This window comes from Plectrocnemia conspersa, unplaced genomic scaffold (assembly GCF_051122295.1).
Source record: "Plectrocnemia conspersa isolate PC_06_02 unplaced genomic scaffold, ASM5112229v1 ptg000009l, whole genome shotgun sequence".
In the NCBI taxonomy this organism is placed as follows: Eukaryota; Metazoa; Arthropoda; class Insecta; order Trichoptera; family Polycentropodidae; genus Plectrocnemia; species Plectrocnemia conspersa.
Window position 1 is genome coordinate 7116950 of NW_028277173.1, and position 16125 is coordinate 7133074.

General features: G+C 30.6%; 1 protein-coding gene across 4 annotated transcripts in view; it reads left to right on the forward strand.

The window, feature by feature from the left end:
* Dpp10 (Dipeptidyl peptidase 10) overlaps positions 1-16125 on the forward strand; it is a 174427-nt gene that overhangs the window by 55636 nt on the left and 102666 nt on the right. For all 4 annotated transcript variants that reach the window (XM_088192148.1, XM_088192151.1, XM_088192150.1 and 1 more), the window contains exon 2: positions 960-1412. In XM_088192148.1, the coding sequence (XP_088048274.1) occupies positions 1380-1412 (33 nt within the window). In that variant the 5' untranslated portion in view covers positions 960-1379. The remainder of the gene's footprint in view (positions 1-959; positions 1413-16125) is intronic.

Below are 16125 nucleotides of genomic sequence, written 5' to 3' on the forward strand. Positions count from 1 at the left end.
GAAATTGAATTTTCCCTATGGGGAAAATCAAATTCGACGTCGCTTCATGTAAAAGTTTGCCGGTAGGATTTTTCAGTTGCGGTCGTGTAGTTTGTTTTTCCAAGATATTTCCAAGAAATTCTAAGATATTTTAATATATTCGTGTTTGATATAAGAAAATATAATATCGAAATTTCTCAATTTTGTACAAAAATAACAAAATGAAAACATGTTAGGTATCACATGTGCTTTAAGCTTTTACATATGAAAATTTTAATTGTGCAATTAAATCAAATCATATTATTAGAAAAATATATAAAATGCGTTGCGTGGCTTAATCAGGCTTAGTATTTTATCTCGATAATATATAAGTAAAATGTGCGACTATCAGTACATTTTTCGTATGTGAATCAGAATCATAAGATACAAAATATTCTGCGTGGTTTTAGGTGAAGAAATTGTGAAGATAAGCTTTGATTAAAAATAGCTAAATATTTTTGTCAATTAAAAATAATGTATTAAATTATTATAAATTGCTTATTCTTCGGAAGTTAAATTATCTGATATAATTTTTTACAAATATAAATAGGTCCATTTAAAAAAAAAGTTAATTGTACATAGATATGAAAAATATCTACAGCAGTAATTATATTCTAAAATTTCCTGATAGCCCATATGTATATATTTAGCTAATATTTTAAAAGTAATCTACTTTAAAATATGTGTATCTACGTAGCTAAATGCCAGGACACATTTATAACAAAAATCTTAACAATGTAATATATTTATGACGGTCGTTTTTGGTTTCTTCTACCTGTTTTTGAGTATTTGAAGGAACACAGTGAGATATCTACTCGTGTGTTAGTTATATTTAAAAATACAAATATCATTATAACATATATGTACAAGTACTGAATATATTTTAACTATGCTTAAGTTTTATACAACGTTACTAATAAACGTTTATTTTTCTGTTTCAGATGCTGAATTGAAGAAATGTTTCGGGAAATTGCGACTCATTAAAAATATTCCAAAAATCAATATAAACGAAAAATGATATAAAGTTTGTGTGTAATTTTGATTTGATTGTTTTTATTATTGAAAATAATAATATGTATATATAAATTCAATAACCAAGTTGTTCGCGATATCTCTCGATGTGAAGCGATTCTAAAAATGGGACTGCGAGCCGTGTCGAGTTTTTCGAGTCGTTGCACTGACTGCCGACCGAGTTTTTCCCAAGAGTCAGGGGTCGTCATCTGACGAATGTAAATAAATACACATTTAAAATAAATCCTATGAACAGCAATAATATTAGCCTGAAAGCGGTTGTGATAAATGTCGTTTTAGTGATTTAGTGAGAGTTGTTTAAGTTAAGTTGTTCGTAGTTGATCGAGAAAATGTCGGATCCTGATAACCACTTCGAGGATGAGGTTCGTAATTTTGTTTTCGATCATTAAACTATTTTTAAGTATGTCGTTAATCGCAATAATATCGTAAAATGAACTCTTAAGTTTTTGGTCTGGATAAATAGTCTCATAAAATTAAATAGCGTTTACTGTCTTTTTCAACATTGTAAAGATATTATGATCGGAGTCGAACTTTTAATATCTTGATCAAAGTTGCAATAAAAACATTTTACAGCTTTGTGAAACGATTGACTCTTAATTACCATAATTATGTAATTTATTACAAATTTTGCAACTGTAAAATTATTTTGGCATAATATGCCAATAAATTTAATTTGATATTTTACAATATGATGCACTTAAAGTATATAGTTTTAAATTGATATTTAGTTTATATACAAGTGTACAGTTCTAGTAGATGTATTTATTTATTATATATACATATTATAATTGACTAGAGAGAGAATAGAAATATTGTGTTACTGTCCTAAATTATTTTTGAATACATATATGTATAATACATATAATATTATATATGTATACGTAAAAAAATATATGTTTGTATGTAGAAACCTATATAGACACATATCGATGTGTTTTTCTCTTTATTGGGAGTGGTAAATTTTATTCTCATTCGACACACCTGTGTCACGAATCAAAGTGGATTTTCCACCTCACGAATCTCCAGATATATTTGCTACGCAAAATGCTTAACATAATTATATATTTGAATATGTTACATAAAAAAATATAAATAAAACTAATTCTTTATTCATTTATGATATCCTTTTACGTTAAAGTTGCTACATAGGTAATTTATAGTATTATGCTTAAATTTTATATAATAAATATCGCCTGAGCTATTTATTTTCCAAAAACAACAGCAATCTTTTCCACAATATTAATTTACTACTTTACCACAGTTAATTTACAACTTTACTAATTTAACACAGCTAATTGACTATTTATAAATCTCTGTATTACATTTACTATAATCGCAATTATACCAGTAAACCTATTACAATTTTTTTGCATTAATTTAATATTAAGAGTGTCACAGAATCAAAAAAAAAAATTATCGACCCAAGATAGTATATCTAAAAAACATATTTTGGTATAAATACTATTAACCCTTCAGGCTCGTATGCCTAAAACAGATTTTCAGTCCCAGGGACGTCATGTTTTTTTTAATGGAGATGAAGATAAAATTCATATTAATATTTGAGGTTTTTCAAAAAATTGTCTACTTCATGGCACTCTTGTTCTTCAACATCAGTTTCACTCGATGTACAATATCTGAATCTAAATCGCGATCTTTTGATGATTCTAATAGTGGTCTTTTCGAATAAAATGCCATTTTTGAAGATGCCATACATATGTGTAAAAATCCGAAAAAAAAATAATACTTAAAATACCCTAATAAACATCATTTATGGGACTTGAATGTGTCAAAAACTAAAATCCTTTGTGTGTGCCGACAAGTTGGGGTCATAGTTTAAAAAAAAAACGATAAATTGAACATTTTTTCGAATAAATTTTTTTTTACATCTAAAGCTTGAATCCATTTTTATAGTTATTTGAATGAAACTATTGTTCTTATAAGTAGATGATAAAACAGGACACTATTTTTTTCTGTCCATATGTGTGGGATTTTTGATGGGCGTGTGGTGCACGTTATACGTGCTTGACGGATTTTTTATGCGCGTGCGGTGCACGTCATACGTCCCTGTAGGTGGTTTTGATCCGCGTGCGGTGCACGTCATACGTGCTTGAAGGGTTAATACTTAGCACCAGGGATTTTTTTGTCATTTAACGCGGTGGAACGACATTTCGGCATATTTTTTACGGTTCTTTTGATGTTTAAAAATCGGTTGAAATTTTAGTTCCTCATTTTTACATAAATATGAAGTCAGTATTTTTATTTTCTTTATTTTTAAGCTCAAGTTTAAAAATATATGAAAATTTTATTTACTTCTCAATCGTCGGTCTTACTAAAAATTACCAAAATAATAACTGAAACGACGATAAATATATGACAATATTGGTATGATAAGAATCTATGTAATGTATGTTTATAAGCAAATGAAGAACATCTAAACCAAATTTTGCCCAATAGGAGAGCGCAAAAAACAATTATCTCTTCTCAGAAGTCAAAAATCCACGTCAAAAGCAATAAAATCATGCCGTCGCCGTCGCAGTGGGAACGCTCGTTACCGAGCGTTCCCACTGCGACGGCTCCGACACGATTTTATTGCTTTTGACGTGAATTTTTGACTTCTGAGAAGTGATAATTGTTTTTGCGCCCTCCTATTGATCAAAATTCGGTTTGAATATACTTTGATCAGTACTCTTATATTAGAAGTCCATAGTAATATCGGTTTAGATAGCTATTTTTAAAATAAAATAAAGCATCTGAGTCAGTCTGTACTTCTTTTTCCGCTTCTTTTCTCCTAAAAGATTAGTTAGCTTAGCTTGTATTTTGAACTTGAACTAATAACAGTTTTAAAATATAATTAATTTTAGAAATTTCATTAGGCTAGTTTTGGGTTTACGCAACAAATAGACGTTTCGCGACTGTCAAATTAAGTTTTATATATAATTTCTTCAGCGCTAAATTAAATTATATTTTTACTAGTAAAAATATATATCTACTGGTAAAAATGTATTTAAATTTCGCTAGTGAAAATATAACTTGCCAGATAAAATATATTTTCACTTACTATAACGCTAGCAAAATATATTCTGATTCTATTTATATTATTATTTTCATTGATACCTTATTGTAATATAAATCTAGTAGTATTTTCTTTGTACCTGCTTTATTTTAAAAAAAACATAATTGATTAGCTCAAGATTTATAAAGATCTGCAAATTTAACATTTAACTTTTTTAATTTTAATCCTCATTCTACGGAATAAGACTTTATTTGATGTCCTAAGCAGGTTTTGAGCTAAGCTTATTTCTTTTACTGATTTAATATTCTCTTGTGATTGATCTTAAACTGCTTAATAAATTTATTTTTTTGAGTAGGTGTATATTTTTAGTTATTGAATATCGAGTGCTGATAAATTAGGAACATTAGTAACGAAGCATCAATTTGCATGTGTGAAGCAAAAATCATATTAAATTAGCCGCAAATATTAAAAAAAAACAGATTCTAAATATATTTTATTATAATATAAGCAAAAATGTTTCATCTAAATATACACTTTTACGTCAATATTTTGTGTCGTCATCTCTTTACGAATTTGATTAATGTCACTGGTTATTTGTAAGCTCCATGATGCTTCACGTCAAAAACATTAATATCTTTTGGAGATATTTGAGCTGGAGATTATATTTACAATGAGCGGAAACGTTATACCAGGAAAACATTTACAAAAGCTATTCTAGACACAATCGTTTTCTACGTTTCAATTATGCAGACTCAAATCACAAGCGTTATTAGATGAATATTTATTAGACACGCCATTAGGCCGCTGGTGTGTATGATTCGAGACTGTTGTGTGATTTAAGGCATATGCAATTAATTGTACCCCGAGTTAATCTCATTACTCTCGCGCACAACACGCAAAACATTTTACTCACTCTGGGCGTGAACGTAAATTAATTTATTTTGATAGTTGAAAATAACTAATAGCGCCCGAGTCAAAATTCAAGCGCCGTCTGGCAACATATTGCAGGGGTGTTGCCAGGCGATGCAATTTTAATAATGCTTAAATTCTGCACTCGTCTGCACGTGAAGCACATTTTATAGTAGCAATTTTTTTGTTCGGGAAAAAATTTATAGCAAAATTAAAATACTGTTTTAGGCAGTTATAATACAATCAATATATTTTACGGTTAAGGTAAACGAGTACATATTTATGGTCGCGCGTTTATTTTAACATAATATAAAGTTATAATATTCATAATTATTTTTAAATTATGCTTCTCGATCAACAACATGGTTTCCGTAAATCTCGATCCACTGTCACTAATCTAATGGTTTTGTCTGACTATGTTTCAAGGTCATTGGACTCTGGTGTACAAGTGGACCTCATATACACAGATTTTGAAAAAGCATTTGATAAAGTTAACCATGCTTTACTTGTAAAAAAGTTATCTAATTTCGGGTTTTCTGACGATCTCATAAATCTATTCTCAAATTACTTGACCAATAGATATCAATTCGTCAAATATAATAACTCTTTTTCAGAACGATATAAGACCCCTACTGGAGTACCTCAAGGATCCAATTTGGGTCCATTGTTGTTTTTATTGTTCATTAATGACATAGAAACAGCAATACAGCATTCAGATTTTTTATTATATGCAGATGACTTGAAAATTTACAAGAAAATGCATTCGATTTCTGATTCCCTCGACCTACAGGAGGATCTCAACTCTATATGGAAATGGGCTTGCTATAACCAATTGCCTTTCAGTGTAAAGAAATGTCACACAATTTCATTTTCAAGGTCGTTAACGCCGGCAAAATATTCATACTATCTAGGCGGATATTTTCTGGAAAGGTTTTCTTCAACTAAGGATTTACGAGTGACTTTCGAAGAACGTTGGAAATTTAGCCGGCACATTGCAGAGACTCATAGCAAATCCTTAAAAATGCTCGGTTTTATCTTGAGAAATGCGCGCTACTTCAGGAATACTTTAGTATTGCGCACTCTTTATGATACTTTAGTCCGCAGCATACTAGAAACTAGCTCCATCATTTGGATCCCAGGCGTAATGAATCAATGTAATGAATTGAAGCTGGAAAAGTACAACGTAAATTTCTTCGATATTTATACTTGAAGGAATACGGGTATTATCCGTTCTTGTTTCCCAGTGCTCTTATTTTAGGAGCCCTGGGATACGTTTCTTTGTCGACTCGCAGAAGTGTTTATGTAATTAAGCACTTTTAAAAATTGCTCAAGGGCATCGTAGACAATCCTTCAGTGCTCGAGCAGCTTCAAATGTGGGCTCCTGAAGGTGGTTATAGTTCTCGGTCGCGTCCACTATTCTTGCCTGTAAAGTCTAGAACTGGAGCACTTGCCAACTCTTCTCTGGCTAAGGCCATTTATCTGCGCAATTCTGTCCATAGTAATATTGACATTTTCTCTTGCACATATGGAGTTTTGGTTCAGTTCGTATGGGACAATGCACACCTGTTGAGGTGATTTGTGTCTGTTATTTTATCTTGTTTTTTATGTTTTTACTTATATGGTTTGAGTGTGTGTGTAATTATACGTATACGAAATTGTATGTATGCATACTATATATTTATATGTATTATGATATATTTATACTTTTGACTATCGTGACGCATTATGTTTACCTGTCAGGTGACGATAGTTATAATTTTAATACATTTTAATAAATAAATATAGAATTGTGGCTTGTCTGTGTTACATTGTCAGCAATTATCTTCTCTAACGATCGGTTAGAGTTTTAAAATTTCAGACTTTGACGTGAAATGTGAAGCGGCTGTTTTCTTGCTCTTCTTGCGCTCGGTATAAGTATAAATTTTTTATACATACACTCGGTGTAAATTTCTTCTATTATACACACTATTTTATTATATTGATAGGTAAAGTTGCAGTGAATGTGTATTTTTCAGTAAAATTATAATTTATAAGGTAAAAATATAATTTCTCTAACTAGGTTAGTGATTATGTATCAAACAATTAATTTATATTTTTACTGGATAATAACAGTGAAATTGTATTACGTATGCTTCAAACATTATGCTCTTAAAAGGCGACGTAAAACATTAATTTATTGTTTAAACACAAACCTAACCCTAACTACAGTTAGTTTTCTAACTTTCATTTTCGTTTAGGTTTTGGTTTAAAAATGTTGGCCTTGATGGTGATGTAACACAATTGTATTTTATAATATATATTATGCATGCACTACACTCTCTGAAAGTTGTCCGAACCGAAGTTCGCCGAATTCCGAGTAGCGGCCACACTGCCACAAATTTCATATGCCGTCCGGACGGCGGGCGTGAATGACGTACGCACGGCGGCTGACATATTTGCGCGCGATCGAAAAATGTGCCAAATAATCGCAATTTTTAAATTGTCATTTAATTATAATTACGCTACTGATAATTATAAAAGTTTATGTGGGCACTCACCAATACCATATCAGTGAAAACTTTTCGGTCGTAAATATTCAATTTACGCAAAATCTTTGTCGGCTTTTGCAAAATGCCATAAGGCATAAAATGATACTTCAGAATACTTATACCACATCTGTGACTTTCCTAGAATTTGTCGCCATCGATTCTAATTAATCTAATTCGTTATGGTGTGACATTTATATAAACCGATCTAGAAAAATACATAAAGATATTCTTAATGTTTTTTTTAACAAAATCAAGTACCACTAATTATTTTTTAAATATTTAATTTAATATAAAAAAAATATAATAACGATATCTGTTAGAAGAATATTGTATCAAAAATATAATTAGTCCCTTCTGATGCCCTAAAATATTTAAAGATGTCAGTAAGAGTCTGTTGAAGTCCCCGATAAGCATGTGGTATTATAACTTGAGCATGTGACCACGATGCAGCGCTCGACGTGCGTGTTAACCATAGAACGCCTACGCGCATACTGAAATTGAACCGAGCTACTCGTTTTATCTCAGTTTGTGAAAAACCATATCATTATCTCTCTCACTCTCGTAACTTTACACGCGAGAGAGCGAAAGGAGAAGTATCTCACCGCTCGCGCTCGAAAGAGCAGCTCCGACTTCGATTTCTTTGACTTCGGTCCGTTTACCGACAATGTTCGGAAGCGCTCGAAGCTGGCCAAGTCGACTGAATTAACCGCACTTTACTTCCCGTTCTCGCTAACCTTGGACAACTTCCGAGAGATTTTAGACCGAACTCGATCGAAGTGACCCACTATATTCTCCGTCTTTAGCCAACCTTGGCCATCTTCCAGAGAGTGTAGTGCAAGCATTAGAGTACATGGTCACATTTTTTAACATTTTATACAGAAAATTATAGTATACTTTTTCTCCTTTAAACATTTATTATAATGCTATAGATCAGTCAGTTTTATTTTTTTGATTGCACGTTCTATTCTAAATTATTAACTCGAATTCAATATTTGTTTTTAATATTTTATTAAGTTTGAACAAATTTTTTTGAAAAAAAAGCAAACAAAAAAGCAGCATATACATAACTAGCATTAACACCAGTCAGTGAAATTATATTTTTACATATATACTTACTGCTGAAAATGTGTTCCGATAGGATTTTACTAAAATGTCAGTAGCAATATATTTTTACTAGAAATACACATTTACATTTGCACAACAACAAAAATGTTAAAATTAACGTTTTAATTAACCGAGTTTAAAACTCAGTTGTAAATTATTAAATATGTATTATATTATGATTAATAACAAAATTGGGCTTTTGTGTATTTTGTCATAGCAAAAATATTGATAATCGTTTAGTTTAGAAATACTTTTTGATGACAATTATAACATAAACATATATTTAATAAATATGTGTATGTTTTTTAATAGTTTTAATTCTTCCTCTACAGATCTATTCCATAAAACATAATATACATGTTTCTGATTGTCATAAGAACTCCTCCCAAACAGTAGTGACGTGACATTTGCACATATTTTAAGCGAAGCTTCCAATAACATGAATAAAATCACACCTTACAACAAAATCGCAATATTTTTTTTAATATATATTTTTAATTTGTCACTTTTCTCAAAAGCAGATTAAGTAAAAATATTATCTATGTCCTTATTACTAGTATTTATATAGGGCGTTATTTTAACATCCTGCAAACTTTCGTTAAAATAACGTAGATTATTTTCTTAGCTCAGCAAAAACATTGTTTTTTTATTAGATGAATAGATTAGATACTTACCTAGTAAGACATGATCAATGGATTAAAACACCCAAAATTGTTTTAGACTTATGCAAAACTATCTATATAATCTACTATTAATAAAAACAATTCGTAAAATGCTTGTATCATAAACATCATTTTTCCAGAAAAGATTATATTGGCAAAGAATTATTAGCGAATAATGGTTAAAGAATCCAGATTATATATAACACTCTTATTGCACAGTTATTTTAAAATTAGTACATTATACAATTTTTTCCTGTATATCATAGATTGCCAAAAAATATTTATGAAACAGCAGTTAATAATTCATATTTTATTATTCCAGGAAATGTCAGGTGTATTGTATGTAATATACCAAAAGTACGATCAAACGTGAAATGTCAGATCGTTGTACGCTTTCATTATTACCATTCAAAGCATTTTTTTGTATTTAGCAATATAAATATAAATGTATACACGCACAAAGGCACAGGCTTTCGTCCGAAAAATGGAATTCGCACACACACGCAATAACAAACAACAAAGCGATAGAAAACGTCCAGAAAAATATGTTCAGACGCTATCTCCCCAGGTTGTTTACGACATACGTTTTCTGTGCTCAATACGGATACGAATATGTCGAACGTTCATTTTTTCACTTTGTTCGAGCAATAGATATCGCTCGAAACGGTTACGTGACTTTTGGCGATAAACAAAGTCGTAAGCATAAAAAGTGCCCTCTCTTCGTGGTAATTGTAAAGTGCCTTCCTAACTTAACCGTTACGACATCATCGTCTTTCCGCGGCGAAAAGTTACGACCCGACTGCGAAAACTACAATATATCCGTTTAAGGGGTTTGTTCAACTTGTGTTTATGATTTACGTTTTTTTCGGGGGTTATATCAATTATGTTTTGTGGTTATTTTATGCGTTAAAAAATATTGAATACGAGAGATATTCGAAAAGTAAATAGAAGGATAGTAAAATACAAAAGCAATTTATTACAGTCTGTTAAAATGAAACGAGATCTTATTAATTATTAAAAAATCCTTTTTCACAGGAAGAACGATTTTAATTGATGACAATCGATTTTAATATATTAGTTCTTCAGTTTTTCAAATACTAAAGAGATCTTAAAGTATGAATTCGGAATGAAGTAGAATTGAAATATTTTATTTAGTAACTTTAGTTCGAATTCGGTATAAGTAATATTATTACAATAATGTTATCTATATTACTACACAAAATAAAATGCAAATATTATTCTTGCTTGCTCTATAAAACAATTACTGTGCTACTTCTCTGGATAACATAGCTAGATTTCCCAATTTGTCTTCGAGGAGTGTCAATCTGAGATAGGTCTTAATAAGCTTAAACTGGTTAAAGCTTCGCTACCTACTGCTATTGTAATAGTTTGCAAAAGCGGTGAGCAGTCTATGTATTATATAATATCCAATTATTATATCATCCAAAAAATATTTTAAAATGCGAAGCTGAACGGTAGACGCACAAGTTTCATACACAGCTTCTAATATGGCAATACAAATTATAATATATACCATATTATATATTATTATTTACTTAAAGCATTTAAATCATAATGAAGATCGAATTCAACTAAACAAAATAGTATTAGCTACAAATTAAAAGCTGCTGCTTCTATCTGGCTTTTAAGGGTCATATCGGTCGATTCAGCGTAGCTTCGCTTAATGCAAGTTCAGCTGAAATCTCATTATTACAAATCGGAAAGTTTTGACAGAAGTTTCTGACGGAATGTAATGAAATACTAAACTGTTTTATAACTCAAATATCAATTTCATTCTTTGATCTTTTCACCAATGCAAATGCTTTAGAGCGAAACAAGACTCTTTATTATTGTCTTATATAGATATTATTAGACTTGAGTTGTTGAAAGTTTGCTTTAAATTGTATTAGGTCTCGATGAAACTTGCTAAATATATTTTCGTGATTCATGCCGAATAGTATAACTTTTCAGCAGTTTATTTAATAAATGTAAAATTTATCAAAAATATACAAAAATTAAATATTGATATTTGAGAATCTTTGCTGATATTTTTTCATCGTTTTTACGTATTTTGCGACAGTCAAAGTGATTCTCCATGAAGGAGTGATCTTGGTGATCATTATACAAACATTTTTTAAATATTATGTTGTAGCTTGGCATGCGTGAGCCAAATGCGTTACAACGGGGTGTACCAATCAGTGACATCTATATTATAAATTATGTATTTATTTATAATCAAAATATATCACTGCAGCTGGGTCTAGTATTTATAATAATAATGCATTGAATAAAAATTTGAGTGCCACTACTGGGGTTCAAACCCTCAACTTCAGAGTTACTAATTGCTAGAAACGTTACGGATTGCGCTATTCCGTCCTTAATATCTTTCGAGGAAGCTTTGACGAATGATAAACGTATATAGTTAAGAATCAATTGCATTATATTTGACCCACATTCCTAAAAGTTACCCATTTATACCCATTTATAAAAGCTTAGTTATATATATAGTTATACCAATTTTTGAAAGCAGGCTAGAATAGCGATACTTAACCAAATGTGTTTCTAGATTATAAATGGCTTTTGAAATTTTGTGGTTATTGTGCAATATTAGGTGTCATGCACTATTTATATCCAAAATTGATCGTAAATCTATTGTCATTTTCAAGATTTTTCCCATAGTTAAAAGTCAATATTTATTTTTCCCTAATTGAAAACTAGTTTTATTTTTCAACTAAAAAAAAATATTCTTCAAAGCCAGAAGAATATTTTTTATTTTCAAGCATTTTATTCTTTTACATGTATATAATTGTAATAACCTTATAAATAGGCAATAAATGATGCAGTAAATTTTAAGCTATAAAAATAAAAGAAATTAAAGAAAACAAACATTTTATTAGGCATTAAATTTGCCTAACAAGAATCGAGAAGAAGAGAAGAAGAAATGATTGTTATAGTCTTATTAGTTTATTACTAGTATTTAGTAAAATATTTAATAAAAATAATTCTTTATAAAAATCTTTGGAAAATAATGCGTTGAAAAATATTCTAAAATGTAAATACACCCATACCTCGCTTTACGGCCTAGATACGTTCCACGAAACTTGGCCGCTAAGCGAAAAGCCGTATAACGAATCAATTATTCTAATACAAATTCATACAAATTCAATATGATCGGTTCCATATTTGTTAAAAATGTAACATGATTTATCATTTAAAATGAATTTTATCTTTTTATTTCATTTAAATCAAAAATACATACATAACAAGTACATACATTTGTACATAAAATAATAACAGACTCCAAAAACCAACAATAATCCATAAACAAAAATGAAACAACTTCATGTTACATAAAATATGTGTATGAAAACATACATAATTTTTTTTAAAACGGCTTTAATCTGAAGACGATAAAGAAATGGTAACCTTCAGATCACTGTCGTTCTCATTTTTCGCTGGTAAGGATGGGCCTGGCTTAAAAAAATTGTCCAACGTTGTTTGTCTTGCCTTTTTGTCTCTTTCGTTCTTCAGTGATTAATAACAGCTAATGGCTGAGTTAATTCCTCGAGAAACTTTAGCACTACGTTCGACGTCAGGATCGTTTTCAAGGAAGATGTGTATTCCTTGTTCGAAATAGGAAAAAGCTTTTGACAATTTTTTTGATGTTAGCTGTTTGAATACAACAGGCTCTGTCTCTTCATCAAATGCCGGTTCTGCTTGCAATTGAATGAGTTCCTTATATGAAAGGGGTTCCCTATCAGCTTCAAGTAGATCAAGCACGTCACGTTCATTCAAACCTTCAAAGCCGAGATCATGTGCTAGATCCAAAATGTTTTGCCTAATTTCAGGAAGGCAATTAACTTCCGCATCAGTACTTTTTACACATTCTGGCCATATTTTTTCCCAAACATGGTTCATTGTTGTTAATTTTAATTCCTTCCATGATTCACTGATGTTGTCAACAGCATCCTTGATGTTATAGTTTTTCCAAAATGTTTTAATTGAAGATTTACCATCGGTTTCCCTTATAAGTTGTCGGAAAGTTCGGCGTAGGTAATATGCCTTAAAAGTGGCTATTGCACCCTGATCCATTGGTTGGATCAGAGCTGTTGTATTTTTCGGAAGGTACTCAATCATGACATCTTCAGATAGTTCGGATAAATTAGTAGGATGCCCTGGTGCATTATCCAAAATTAGCAAAGCCTTGTTGCTTAAGTTATTGTCTCGCAAATATTTTTTCACTTCTGTGCAAAAGTGATTTTTGAACCAATCCTCTAAAGTAGCTTTAGTCATCCAAGCTTTCTTGTTGGATCTTCATATGACGGGTAATTGATTTTAATTTAGTCCTTTAAGAGGCCTTGGATTTTCGGACAAATATATTAAAAGTGGTTTTAGCTTAAAATCACCCGCGGCATTTGCACCAAGTAGCAAAGTTAATCGTTCTTTAGACACCTTATAACCAGGCGCAGATTTTTCGGTTTTTGAAATGTACGTGCGATCAGGCATTAGCTTCCAATAAAGCCCTGTTTCGTCTACGTTAAACACTTGTTCAGGTTTATAACCAACTCTTTCAATATTTCCCTTTAAAATGTTGGGATATTCCTTAAATGCGGCCTCATCGGCGCTAGCTGCTTCACCTTTCATTTTAAAATTATGCAAATTAAATCTATTTTTAAATTTTTTAAAAAATCGACATCGAAAAAAAGTTTTTTTGCCGTTATAGCGAAACATTTTAGGCCGTATATCGAAAACGTGCCTTAATTGAAGAGGGCCGTTATAGCGAAAGGCCGTATAAAGAGCGGCCGTATAGCGAGGTATGGGTGTAATCTAACGCGTGGAAAATAATCTAAAAATAATGCTTTGATAATCTTTGGAAAATTAAATTTTCAACAAACAGTTTTCTTTCGCAAAAAATAAAATAAATACATTACTTTTAATAGTTTGACATGCGTTTATTTTAGCATGAAAAAAATTCGAGCTTTTTAATGTTAGATATAGATAAAAAAATCGACATGGTATAACATATCGATTTGATTCATAAACTAAACAAATACAACACCCCCGATTATCTGTGTTTTATTAAAGAATGAATATTCCAGCTGAAGTTCGTTAGAAAAGCTTGCTTTTCTTTTTCGTTTACATTTTTCTTTATCTTATTTATGGGATCCATATTTTTAAAAATACACATTTATTTGCTTACTGTCTTAAACCAATAGCGCGTAAATTACAAAAATCTCAAATAAATATTTCGAGAGGTAAAAAATAAATAGCATAAGTAATTATATTGACAAAATATTGACAAACTCTGCCATCGCATTTATAAAATGAACAGGGTAGTAACATAAAGGGAAAAACAAGCGTTAAATACATTTTTTGACTCTAAGCTTTAATTAAATATGTAGTTAATGTATTCGGGATAATAAATTTTCTTTTTACAGAAGCATTTCTTTTCAATTAACTATTATTTCATCAAGCAGTTTTTGCTTATTCTGCTCCGTATACATTTTTAGACGTTACTTTTCTATCGACTGCCTTCTGGAAAAAAGTTCATTTGGAATTTCAGCTTACCACATTTTCGTAAGAATCGTGCCTTCCACAAAAAATATCCAAGATTACGTTAGGCATTTACGTCACGTTTCATCGTCGCATACTATATTATGTGCGTAACTGAAAAAATAATATTTACGATCTGAATGATAAAATTTACATCGGTCCGACGACCTTTTTTATAAAATTGCGGTTCCGCAAAACATTAGCATGTCTGAACATATTTGCATGCCATAACATTCGTACCGACTGCAAAGCCAAATATATATGATTATATATTTGAGTTTCAAAGGAAACGTCTCTCCTTTTGCGTCTGTGGGTTTCGGACCGAACAGGATGAAACCGAGACGAACAAAACCGCGAAAACGCAATAAGACATGACGTATTGCAGGATTATTAAAATTTATTCATAAGGATTAATATTTGAGCTTTCGCTGGTCTATTATATATGTACATATATGTATAATAACTTTATGGGATTTGTGTTATTTCATAATGTGAAATTACGTTGCTTATCTTATATTATTCACTTAACAAACCCTGAATAATATAATGGTATTTACCTTAATTTAAGTAATTTAAACTCACTGACCAATCCGTAGACTCAGTGTTAAGTTAATTTAATACTATTACAAATAACTTAATATTATATTAATTAAAACTAAAATATTTAAATGCTTGTGTGTTGTACATAAATATTTATGCTTCAAATCAGATCATCGGCAATAAATCGTTTAGAATCTTGGCTCATTAACATTTGTTCTTGTTCATTATACATTTTTTTTGATATAGATATTTTTTGCAGATTTCCTAAAATATATTTTATTAAATATTACAGTAAACCTTTGCTTAATGTTGCTAACATATTAGTCTTCCGCTAATAAATGATCATTTAGCAACAAAAAATATCTTTCCATATCATTTGCTATATCAAGAACACCACTTAAATTCGATTATTGAATGAATAACAATGTTCTTCATCGCACATAAGCTATAACCGATTTGGGTGTCCTATTTCAAGCGGGTTACAAATTTCACTAGCGTATAAAAACGGTTCGGTGAGCATTGTTCACATGGCAACTGGTCACAAGTTGATTGCTCACTTGGATTATTTTCCACACAAACATTGGTCAAACAAATTGGAACAAATCCTGGTTCCCGTTCTCCTTGAGGTATCCGACGTAAAAATCGACCTCAAATAATGAATCTAAGCTAAGCTATGTACCTATATAATTATGTATTTTAGGTATACGTTCCTTCAGTCCTTTTTATACATACAAGTAATAAAAGGAGCGGTACATTGCCTTCAAAA